We start from the raw sequence: 12,751 nt of genomic DNA, 5'->3' as shown, positions 1-12,751 counted from the left end.
GGAAAACTCAGGAATGAATAAGCATAAAAATATGCAAATAATGCCTTAATGTTATTGTAAAAATAGCTTAAATCATATGGATTCCCAGTGGTTCACAGCCCATACTTTGGCATCCACTTATACTTTAATTAAAGTAGCTTAAGTACTAGTTAGTTTTTCTAGCATTTCAGGTCATTTTTGTTTTTGCTCATCTTGAACTTGAGGTCAGCTAAAATCACCAGTTCTTTCTCACAAAAATTGCTATGAAGTCAAACCTCACCCTTTTAACACAAATGCAGACCACATACTCGTAGAGATTTCACTAAAGATTTTTCTCTTTATTTTGGTTTCAGGTTACTCGTTGGTAATGGATTTAGTTAATCCATTACCTAGTCCTGAATGCTCCTTTAGCTCCTGCACTCACCCTCACACAGTCGCTGCCACTGTTGGCGGATCATTCATAGCTGCCCCCTTTCTCTACAGTACGACTCTCAATGAAAGTGGAGTTCCCTTGCAATCATTCAGTCCATGATCGTCACAGACAATAACACAAACCAAAAACCAAACCCATTGCCATTGGGTCAAGTCCAAGATTCCACTATAGAACGGAGTAAGATTGTCCCACAGGGACAATTACACGGGCTGTAATTTTTACAGAAAGCAGAGGGCCACGGTGGATCTGAACTGTTGATGTGTTAGTTGGCAGCCAGGTTCTTAAGCACTCTGCCAACAGGGCTCCTCCCAATAACACAAAGCAGTATTAATTCTATGCTCCAGAGCTTCCCACAGCATCAGAATAAAGCTTCTCTGGTACCTACTCATGGATCCTGAGCTTTTACCCTGTACTCTAAACCTACTCACCTTCTCCCAAGAGCACATCCTTAATAAATCACTCAAAGAAGAATCCCTGTCTTAAGCTGTACTTTTAGAGACCCTGACCTCTAAAAGCATCCCTCATCCCATCCATCATCCATCATCCCATCAAGATTATTGCCACACATCATCTCAACTAAGCATTTCAGTTGTGCTGCATTTCAAATACTAAAGAGAGGCAGAAGTTGTGAAAGGGTAGTTCCAGCACCAGTAGCATCAAAATCACCCGTGAACTTGTTAGAAATGAAATTGCTCACACCCCACTTCAGATACACTGAATCGGACTTTGGGAAATGACACTAGTCAATTCATTTTAGACACGCCCTGCAGGTGATTCCAGTGTCTCTCTAACGTAGCAGATTCCATACATAGCATTCCGATGAAAGTCTTCTGTTGGCTAGTGGTCTTTGGAATGCATAAGCCACACAACTGGGGAAAAGTCACTTACCTTCACTAATCTTCTTCATAAATTAGTCATATTAATATCTATTTTCACAAGTGCTTTTGAGATAAATAAAAAATATAATAAAAAGCAACTACTGCAGGAGCCTGGCACATAATAAGTAAGCAAAAATTAATCATTAAAGTATTTTTTGAGAATTAGTGTATTAATATGCTTATATATTAACACTGCAATGAAGACTTGTTGAAAGAGAACCTATTAAACTATTTGACAAAGCTACCTATTAGGGCTAAGAAAATAGCAAAACCCTTAGAGCACAATGGTTAAGCCCTCAACTGCTAGCGCCAAAGTTGGCAATTTGAATAGCGACTCAAGAGGAGAAAGGAGGACCTGGCAATTGTCCCTGTGCAGAAGAAAGGCTAGGAACCTTGGGAGGCAGTTCCACTGTCACAAGATGTCAGTCACACTCTGCGTGGAAAATCAAGTCAGGGACGCTTAGCACATGCAACCGACCACCCCACAGCAGTGCCCTCAGATGCCCTTCTCTCAAGTTTCATATCATTCATTCATATATTTCTATTATTCCTAGTGTGGTTATTCAACTAATTACATCAAGAGGCAATTTATTTTATCCAACCTTTGTTTCAAAATGCTACAGGCCGTGGTTACTAAGAGCATAGCACTCCTGAGGACAGAATTAATGTACCTTTTCATAAGTGATGACTAAAAACAAAGAAAAATGCTGAGTTTTACAATTGCTTGAAAGGTCATGAAGTTCATTAATTAACACAAAACTTAGAGAAGTTTTCATGATGAACAGACCCTAGCCTATAAATAAGAGCAATTGTGGGAATTTCGCAGGATGTGCAGAACCAGGTAGTGTGCTGTTCTAGTGCCATGTAAGGTTGCTGAGTCACAGCTGACTGGATAACCTAACAACACAACAACATCCTATCAGCACACTCCCAGCTGAATTGGGTAATTCTTAGAAATTAGGTTTATAGGTACATCCATTGAGTCCATCTGTCTATCATAAGTACTATCAATCCCCTTCATGAAATTTGCTTAAATACTGTATTTTTCAATTAGTCTATTGAGTTTCTGGGGTAAATACTATATAGCTGTTCTCAATCTAATTTCATGAAACCTACACATATAGCTAAATTATCTTAATTTTTTACTGACATAAATATGATTATGACAGAATTTCTTTCTGAAACATTAAAAAAATTACTGTACACATTTTTGTCATCCTTATAAACATACCACTAAATAAATAAAAACCACATACAAATCTATGATAAAGAAGAAAAATAACTAAGGATAAAATTACCTCATTTTAATTTTATTTATTTATTTTATATATAATTTTAATAAAATGCTTTACGGCACCGTAAGAAGTATGGCATTGAGTGAGTTTGCGGGGAGGAGGGGTGTGAACATGCTTAGTGAAAGTCATTCTCAGAGTAGTGTGATGGAAATAACTGCAATCTTCCAAGTAGAAGGCCATTCTCAGGCTCCAAAAGTTAGGAATGGAACATAATTAGCTAGAAATTTTAAGGGTCTCTGTTCCCTTCCAGTCTCTTCTTCATGTCTCCACTCATCGCCCCACTTTTCCTTCCACAATCTGGTGTTGCCTAATAACGGAGTAGCCCCAACTCATGGCAACCCTATGACCATCAGACAGCTGTGTGATCTGATGCCATCGCCAGAAACAGTTGTGTATTGAACTGTAATGATCCCTGGGAGTTTCACTGGATGATTCTTGGAATACATCACTAGCCCATTTTGTTCAAGTCTGTTTCAGTCAGAAAGCTCCACAGAAATCCATTCAACATCACAGTAACATGAGGGATGGGTGTTGGCTAAGCATAGGTGAATTGGCTATGCAGTGAACATGAGTCTCCAGCAGAGAAGGTGGTAATTCTACCATGGGACTACCAATGCCTCACTGCATTACCATAAGACATACATTTTTAAAAGATGATTGCATATGTGGTATTATTAGTATTAACAACAATGGCACTTTATGTTTGTTAATATATAAATTAACTACGACTAATTAATAAAAAGTAAGGTTAGTATTTTGCTTTTTTCCCCTAATAGTTTTATTGGCATATAACTCACATATCACTCAATTGAGTCAAGGAGAGGTGTACAATCATCACCACAATCAGTTTTATAACAGTTTCTTCATTCTTGTCCTGATTATTATTAGCTTCTCATTTCCCCCCAACCTCCTCTGCCAGATCCCCAGGAGATCACAAATTTATTTGTCTCCATAGATTTACCTATCCTGAATTTTATATACAGAAAAGTATTTTAAACCAAACAAACAACAAAAATAAAAAGAATAACAAAGTAAAACATAAAAAAAACTTCAATGGAAAGAAAGCAGAAAATATAAAAATGAACAACAAATTTAAATGGATCACAAGGACCATCAAATGATAGGATGCTACATTTTAACCTAAATGCTTCCACACAATCCACTTTCTGAAGCTGTTCATTTCCCTGGTCCATGGTCAGAGTGTATTCTCCAGGGGCTTAATCCACGTGTATTTTCCCTTCACTTTTTAAAAATTGAAATAGTTTTAAAATGGGTCTAACGGGAGATCAAATGATACGTTACTACATTGTGACCTAACCACATCTGCTGTAATTGAGTTCCAATGCTCTCACTACTCACAATCATAGTGCAGGCTGTTCACATGCTGGAACTATGACTGGGCGGATTGCAGGCTTAATCCATATGTGGGCCCTGAACATAGATTTGGGTGCTCACAGTCATACATAACCTTCTGCAAACCAGGTGTTCACAACTGAAGCTTTCATGCCATCCCCTCCTTTATATTTGGATGATATTATTTATCATCCTTGGATCACACAGGCTGGTATGCTTCTTCCATGTGAACTAAAATCAGTAATTTGGACAAGAAAACTAGGGTTTTACTTAAGATTACACTGTTAGTAAGTGACTGAGGTAAGATTCTTTCTTCTAGTTGTACTGCTGTTATAATTTGGGACGTGGGAGGGGGGAAGCCTCCTAGAAAATAGGGAATCTAAATTTACTGTGAGTTACCAAATAACCCTTAAAAATAAAACCTTGGAAGTGAACCTGAAGACCAAGGACTTATCATCAGATTCTACTCCGTTTACTACTTACTAAAAGTCCCCTGCAAATCTCTCTTTGAAACATGATTAGTTTTTCTATGCATATTGATTGCTGCAAAAAAATTTTACCTGGTAAGAACTAAACTATTTTAAAATTCAATCAATTCTAGTTAACCCCCTTGATAATCGGTTTAGATAAAAATATAGAGATATCTGATTCTTAAAATGAGTTGGTTCTAAGAAATAGAATCTGACAGTTTAGTCAAATCATTTTGTATTAATTGAATATTATTTCAACAAATACTTATTGAGTTATATTACTTCTGTGATGTTTACAGTCTAAAGAAGTTCTCTAGCTTTAAACAACAAATATATGTCTAAGGAATAGTAGAGAGGAGAAATAAGGAATAAATGCATTTAAGGCAAATCTCTGATGAGAAAGAAGGTGAATAAAAGATACTGGGGAAATGGGCAGCTAAGAAAATCTTATTAAGGAATCACTTATAGGCTATATACAACTCAGTCAAATAATTCAGTCATAATACTCTTTTAATTATTTTCCTGCTATGTGGATAGGAAAAAATGCTTGGTGATGCACTTAGGGTAGTGGGCTGTGAGATGTAGTCAATTAATATGCCCCTTCTAGGCAAGATTCCTTATGTGATGCATTATAACTCTGGGCTCCATTCCTGTGGCTATGATCCCATTTAGAAGGAGTTCTGTGTTACAAGAGGGGCCCTGGTGGTCTAGTGGTTACACATTGAGCTGTGAACCTTAAGGTCAGTGGTTCAAAACCACCAGCTATTCCATAGGAGAAACACAGTGCTTTCAACTATACAGAGTTATGGTCTCTGGAGGATGTACACTGGTACACATAGGAATTGGAAGCACAGGGAATCCAGGACAGATGAAACCCTCAGGACCAGTGGTGAGAGTGGCGATATCAGGAAGTTGGAGGGAAGGTGGGGTAGAAAAGGGGAACTGATCACAAGGATCTCCATATAACCCCTACCCTGGGGGATGGACAACAGAAAAGTTGGTGAAAGGAGATGTCAGATAGTGTAAGATATGACAAAATAATAATAATTTACAAATTATCAAGGGTTTGTGAGGGAAGGGGGTGGCGAGGGAGGGGAAAATGAGGAGTTGATGCCAAGGTCTCAAGTAGAAAGAAAATGTTTTGAGAATGAATGATGGCAACAAATATAAATACGTGCTTAACACAATGGATGGAAGGATTGTGACAAGCATTGTACAAGCCCCCAATAAAATGATTTTTTTTTTAAAAAAGAGTTACAGCCTCAGAGACTCACATGGGCAGTTCTACTCTGTCCTATACATCCTGTGAGTCAGTATGAACTTGATGGCAGTGAGTTGGGTTTTGCTATTACCAGATTAAGGTCGGATTAAGGCCTGACATTCTCCCTTGGAGCTGCTAGTGGTTTTGAACTGCCGACAAGGAAACACACAAAAACCCACAAGGGGTCGCTATGAATAAGCATTGACTCCATGGCAGTGAGTGAAGTGAGAGTGAAGTCTTGATTTTAGTAGAGGGTAAGAGCCAAGCCACAGCCTTTCTTTCCCTGGAGGCATCTTTAAGGCTCTATTACTAGTGTGTGTGATTTAGGACACCCAGTCTTCATTTTCTTTTCCCATATGGCGGGCTAAAAGATAAACCACACCTCCATCAAAGCCATACCTCAGTGGCTAAGAGCGATCTGGGACACAGAAAAATCACAGGACCATTTGGAAGAGCACACTCACAATCTCCATCTGCAGTGGCAGTGGCCAACAAGACTAGAGCACCACAGACTGGCACAGAGACTCAGAGGAGCAATGCTGAGACTACAGAGTACGTCACACATCTGGCCCAAGGCTATGCAAGTGTGAGACAGAGCAAAGGTGGGCCTGCCTCCTGGCCAATAGAGGCAAAGGGACCATGTGGCTCAGAGGTTGAGGACCAGAGAAAGACCTGGCTACTGGCTGAGGAGAGGTGTTGCTGTGACCAATGGCTGTTTCTTTACTATTTACTGATGCTGATCCTGTCCTGTCCTGTGGTAACCGGTTAATTTCCCAATTTAAAAATCAATCAATCAATCAACATCTGTCACTGAGTAAATGACAACTCATAGAGACCCCAAAACACAAGGTAGAGCTTCCCTGGTGGGTTTCTGAGACTGTAATCCTACAGAGGTAGAAAGCCATGACGTTCTCCCTTGGAGTTGCTGGTGGTTTCAAATTGGTGACCTTGCAGTGAACAGCTCAATACATAATCACTAGAAAGGCAGTCACAGTCTCTCCCTCCCCAGAAGATCACACTACAGAGATCAGCACTGAAGATACAACCTGGGGGAAGTGGCAGGTCTGCCCAGACAACACAGGAGCAAACTAAGAGGGAGAGAGAGAGAGAAAGAGCAAACCACATCCTGACCCACCAAGCCCTAGGACGACACTCCTGCTCAGAGCAGCCAACATAGGTCCAACCCCGCCACGAGACATGACATACGCTCCCTGACTCACAGTGCCGCAGGGGACAGCACTGGAGACAGTGCAGGAATTGTGCCCGGTCTGACTCCCCAACATCGGGACAAAACACAAAGGGAGAAAAACAGAGCAGCAAGGGGAGCAGAACAGTGAAGTCCCTGAAGAATAAGAACCAGAGATTGGCACCTCATCAGAATCAGAAAACATAGGTAAGAGTCAACAGACAGACCTGGAACTATTTATAGGCGCTCCCCGCCTTTTTTTCCCTCTTTGTATTTTATTTCATGTCTACCTATATAAGATAGGCAAGATAAATATCCTGAAGAGAAAACAATGGGACCGGTAGTTCCGGGGGGACAGGGGAGAGGAGGATATAGGGGAAAGGGAGTGGGGAGCCAACAAACCCAGTGATAAGGGAACAACCAGGGATCCAAAATCAATGGTGCGGAGGGTGTAAATTCTGGTGGGGTTTGATCGAGTGCAATACAGCCAAGAGGAATTGATGAGAGCCAAATGAAGGTTGAGCATGATAGTGGGGCAGGAGGAAAAAAGAGGAAAGAACTAGAGGCAAAAGTCATTTATAGAGGTATAAATATAGGCATGTATATATGTAAATATATTAATATATAACAATAGGGATAATCTAGCTGAGAAACAACAAAGCTCACATGGAAGAAGCACACTAGTCTGTGTGATCATGAAGTGTCAATGGGATCAGGTATCAAGCATCAAAGACCCAGAACAAAATCATACCAATGTGAATGGGAGTGTGTGCATGTGGAGTGGAGACCCAAAGCCCATCTGTAGACAATTGGACATCCCCTTAGGGTAGGGTCACAATGAAAATACAAGCCAGTCAGGGTGCAGTATATCACTGACAAGACACAATATTCCTCTAGTTCTTTAATGCCACCACCACCCCTATCATAACCCCAGTTCTACCTTACAAATCTGGCTAGACCAGAGCATGCACACTGGTACAGATGAGAGTTCTCAGACACACAAAATCCAGGACAGATAAAAACCCTACAGAACAATAATGGGAGTAGTGAAACCATTGGGGTATGGGGAAAGTAGGGAAAAGGGGGAGAAACGGGGAACGGATCGCAATGATTGACCTACATCCACCCTCCAGGGGGATGAACAACAGGAATGTGGGTGAAGGGAAACAGCGAGCAGTGTAAGATATCAAAACAATAGTAATTTATCATTTATCAAGGGTTCATGAGGATGGGAAAATGGGGGAGGGAAGGAACAAAAGTGGAGCTGAGACAAGGGCTCAAGTAGAAAGAAAAATGTCTTGAATGTGACGATGGCATGGAAACTTATGTACAAATGTGCTTGACACAGCTGATGCAGGAAAGCTGCAAAAGCCCCCAATAAAATGATTTTTTTAAAAAAGAAATACTTTGAAGAAGAAGGAAAAAAAGGATCCGTATTGGAAAATCACAGGGGCAGGTCTCCCCTGCCCTATAGTGCCGTTATGGGTTGGCATTCACTCGAAGGCTTTGAGTTTGTGTTTTGAGGTTTTTTGGGGGAAGGGGGTTTATAACTGAAATCCCTGAACCAAGCAAGAATACTCCCAAGGACTTCAAGGAGGTGAGAGAAAAGACTCAGGGTTACATTCTTTGAAGAGATAAGCAATAATAATTAACAATAATAATCATCTTAAATCATAAGTTAAAGGATATTTCAAAGGTTATTAATTATACTTGGATTCTGTTGTTTACGCCAAATAGTCTGCTCTTTTTTCACTTAACATGGGCATTTGATTCTTGTAATTAAATGGTTACCTAAAAGTCAATTTTTAATTACTGTATCCATCAAAACCTATGCCATTACTTAATTGATGCACTATGAATGTACTTTTCAATTGTTTCCATTTTCCCTAGTACAAATAGTCAGGGGGATAAATATATTTGCAAGTAAACTTTTTTGATATTTCTAATTATTTTATGAATATTTCAGCATAATTTACTTTGACATAAAAGTATCCCAATAAAAAATTAAATATATTGAAGGATGGGTAGATAGAATGATAGATTCATAATAAGAGATGCACAGCAAAATGTTGATGGTAGACTCCAGGTGGCAAGTATATGGATGTTTTCTGTCAAACTCTCTCAAATTTTTTCATATGTTTGAAATTATTCATAATCAAGTATTGGAAATTTTTATACTTTATGAGGATAGATCTCCTGAATTGGAAAGGCTCATTGTTAATTAGTGCACATTTCAAAACTTTGTGAAGTTAAAATATCAACCAGAAAGTTTCAATCCCCTTGTGCACCTCATACTAGTGATTTTTAAATCTTTGCCAAATTGTAAGGCAAAAAAATGGCAATTCATCTTTTAAATGACCATTTCTATGTAGAAGTTTAAATTAATATGTTATCAATATAACAGTTTCCTCACACGCTTTGTTTCAGACTTGATGTTGGTTGTTGGAACCATGAAGCAGTAATCAAGATTTAAGCACTGACCCAGGGACTCAGTAGAATAACTTCCAAAGCAATTTATAATGGAAAGTGTTACTTCCATGCCAGCAGCACACACATGTCCAGTTGCTAAAGGGATCTTGGGAAAGAGCTCTTCCTTCATATATACAAGTTTTTTCTCCCATTTTTATCAGTATGCTCAGAATTTTAATGATTAGTGATTCTCCCTTTGGTTGAAGCAGTTAGGTTCCCACAAATCCTCGCTTAAAATTCAGGCAGCTTAGTTCAGCAATCCTTTAATATAGCAAAAGATTAGATACTTATCTACTAACTGAAAGATTTGTGATTCAAACCTTCCCAGAAGCACCTCAGAAGAAAGGCCTGGTGATTTTCTGAAGGTCACAGCCATATAAACCCTAAGACGTACAGTTCTACGCTACAGCAGAGGGGATTTTTAGAACAGAAAACCCATAAAAGGAAAATTGTAACTGTTCCAGGGTGGGTAAAATACTAAGCCATTAACAAGTTAATAAACTCTAACTTATTAAGAGTTTCAAGTCTGCATTAGAGTCTCCTCAGGAATAAGACCCAAAGCAGCACATTTTTAAACGGATAAAGGAAAAGGACTAGAAACAGCTCAGGCAAAGAGACCTCCAGTCAGATATTAAGCAGCCTGTGGACAGATGTGTATTGTCCCGGGGGGCTTCCCAGTGGGGGGAAAAAGTATGAAATGGGAGAGAGCTGTGGTCCTGTGGTTCAAGAAAAAGAAAAAGGAATAAGTTTCACCATATTCTGTATAGACTCAGAGTGAATCTTGAACTCTACCACATTATTACCACAATACCTTAAAAATGATGGCCAATTATCTCCCTGAAAATCTCCAACTCAACTAAAGCTTTTAAAAAACCATATTTTTTACAGAATTACATTTTTCATTTTTACCTTACAAAGACCAAAATGCGATCATGACATGATAAACTACTCACCTCAGTAGGAGGGCATGTTTCTACACGGGCAGCTGTGCTTGCCTGCGCCTCCACAGTCCTGTTTTTAAGGTGAAAATGCGTCTTACACATGTAGCCATCAGAACAGTCCTGGCCGCACCACCAAAAAACACATAAGAAAATATCAATTAATTTAAGAACGCATCATTTTAAGAAACATCTCCAAACCAAGCACTGAAAAACTCATTAAGTAAGATGAGATGATAAAGTACCAAGTCCGATATAGCTAATGTGTAGTAGGCACTCAATAGGTAGACGTTTTATTTTCCTACCTTCTTCATGTATTAGTGTTTCTCCTCTTTTCCTAAAATCCATCACTGCTTTGGAGTCTATTCTAACTTATGGTAGCTCTTTGCAATGCGGTACAATTGCCCATAAGGTTTTTCAGCCGTTAAGTCTTCCTGGAAAGCAGACTGCTTCATCTTCCGCCCAACAGAGCAGCTGGTGGATTTGTACCACTGACCTTTTGACTAGCAGCCCAACACTTAACCTACTAGCCACCAGACTTTTTCCACCATTCTTTCTCCTTTCTTTCTCTTTTTTTTAAGTATCCATGCTTAAATCAAAGGACACTGTTTTAGCTTTGCAGCTGTTAAAATTTGCATGTAAACTTACAAAACATCTTGCCACTTAACCAATATTCATTGTATCGCACCAATAGAACATGGGGAGGGCGGAGAGAGAGAGTCCTTATGGCAAATGTTTAACACAAACACTACAAGACAAAGACTTGGCAATCCAGTTCTATACTGCCACATGGGGTTGCCATGGATTGGAATGGACTTGACAATACCTAGCAACAATGTATCTCAGAGAGAGGGAGAATGTGTGTGTGTGTGTGTGTGTGTGTGTGTGTGTGTGTGTGTGTGTGTGTGTGTGTGTGTGAGAGAGAGAGAGAGAGAGAGAGAGAGAGAGAGAGAGAGAGAGAGAGAGAGAGAGAGATTTTACAAGGACTTGCAATAGATCTCAAAGCTGGAAAGGACGTTCAACTCCATTTTCTTATTCAAAGCAAGCTCTCCATTAAAACGTCCACGTGAGGTAATTATGCAGCATCTGCCTGAACACTTCCAGGAACCGGCACTTTGCTGCCTATACAAAAAGCTGCTTCCATTTTGACGCATGCACATGAGAAAGTTCTGTCTTCTATCGCATTGAAAAGTTTCCCTTCAATCGGAACTCCCTGCTTGTACTTCTGCCCTCGGCCGTCTAATACCTTTCTCATAGCCCTGTTCTTCAATTAAATCGACAAAATTACCACCTTTAAAATTATTCCCATCAAGATATACTTTCCAAGTCATTTGCCAATTGTATTTATCTCTTCTGTTCCTTGTACATCCTCTTAAATATGTTAATGGATAATGCTCATTTTATTGTGATCCATTTGTTGCCTCTTTTTTTAAGGAAAAGTTAGTTTGGTTTCAATAAATTAATGTAAGAATATAATACCTCCTCATACCCACACATTACTATGGCTCTTAATATTTTATTCTGCACTCAACTGTCACACAAACATTTTTACTTTAACAGAATTAAAATGACAATATTATTAATTTTATGTATGAGAAATATAGAATCGCATTCCAACTTTTAAAAATACTGATTTTTAAAGGAAAAAAATATAAATAGAGTTTATTTCAATACTTTTACTAATATTGAAAAATTTTAATTTGAACTATGAAAAAGTTACTTTGTAAGGGTTTTAATCAATTTTGAAAATCTCTGTCATTGGTTGTGTGTATATTTTCTCTGGGATTTGACCAAGCCAAACCAAATGCACTACCAGTGAGTCCATGCCAACTCATAGTAACTCTGTAGCACATGGCAGAACTGTCCCTGTCAGTTTCTGAGAGTGTTACACTTCCCAGGCATAAAAAGCCCCATCTCTCTCCCCAGGAACAGCTAGTGGTTTTGAACTGTTGACCTAAGCAGCCTAACTCTTAACCCACTGCACCACCACGGCTCTTAAGGGATTTGACAGCACCTTAATAATGCCTCCCTATAATCTGAACTGACATCTCTCACAGGAGCCACATTGGTTATTTGTGATCCATTGATACCAAATGCAATACTGCTTGTTAAGTACTATTTAATATAATTATCACCAGTAAAGTAAGCTATCAGATATTCAATACTACTGTGTTAAAATATTTCATTACGGTAATACACTTTATAGATGGTATTGTTTAGACTTTAAATAGTAATTAGATAAAATATTAGTTTTATTTACTTAATATAAATAAATTAAATTAACTAAAATAATAATTGGTATTAATATTTCAATACTAGCTCTACACTACCTAATCACAAAATAGACTGCTTGATAGCCTTCTGTGCCTGGAGCTTTTATAAGCAAAAGAAATGAATATCCACAATGACTTAAATTAAGAAGATACAGGTAATGAATATCCGTTCTTTTTCTCCAGGCATTCATTTCCCCTTCTTTTGGAATAATTGCC

At 38.8% G+C, this 12,751-nt stretch overlaps 1 protein-coding gene across 8 annotated transcripts in view; it reads right to left on the bottom strand.

The window, feature by feature from the left end:
* The window catches only part of ATG10 (autophagy related 10), a 350,444-nt gene that overhangs the window by 228,412 nt on the left and 109,281 nt on the right, over positions 1-12,751 (bottom strand). For all 8 annotated transcript variants that reach the window (XM_075541240.1, XM_075541243.1, XM_075541239.1 and 5 more), the window contains one exon: positions 10,278-10,385. In XM_075541240.1, the coding sequence (XP_075397355.1) occupies positions 10,278-10,385 (108 nt within the window). The remainder of the gene's footprint in view (positions 1-10,277; positions 10,386-12,751) is intronic.

This window comes from Tenrec ecaudatus, chromosome 2 (genome assembly GCF_050624435.1).
Source record: "Tenrec ecaudatus isolate mTenEca1 chromosome 2, mTenEca1.hap1, whole genome shotgun sequence".
Taxonomy (NCBI): domain Eukaryota; kingdom Metazoa; phylum Chordata; class Mammalia; order Afrosoricida; family Tenrecidae; genus Tenrec; species Tenrec ecaudatus.
This window is presented reverse-complemented; position numbering and strand designations above follow the sequence as displayed.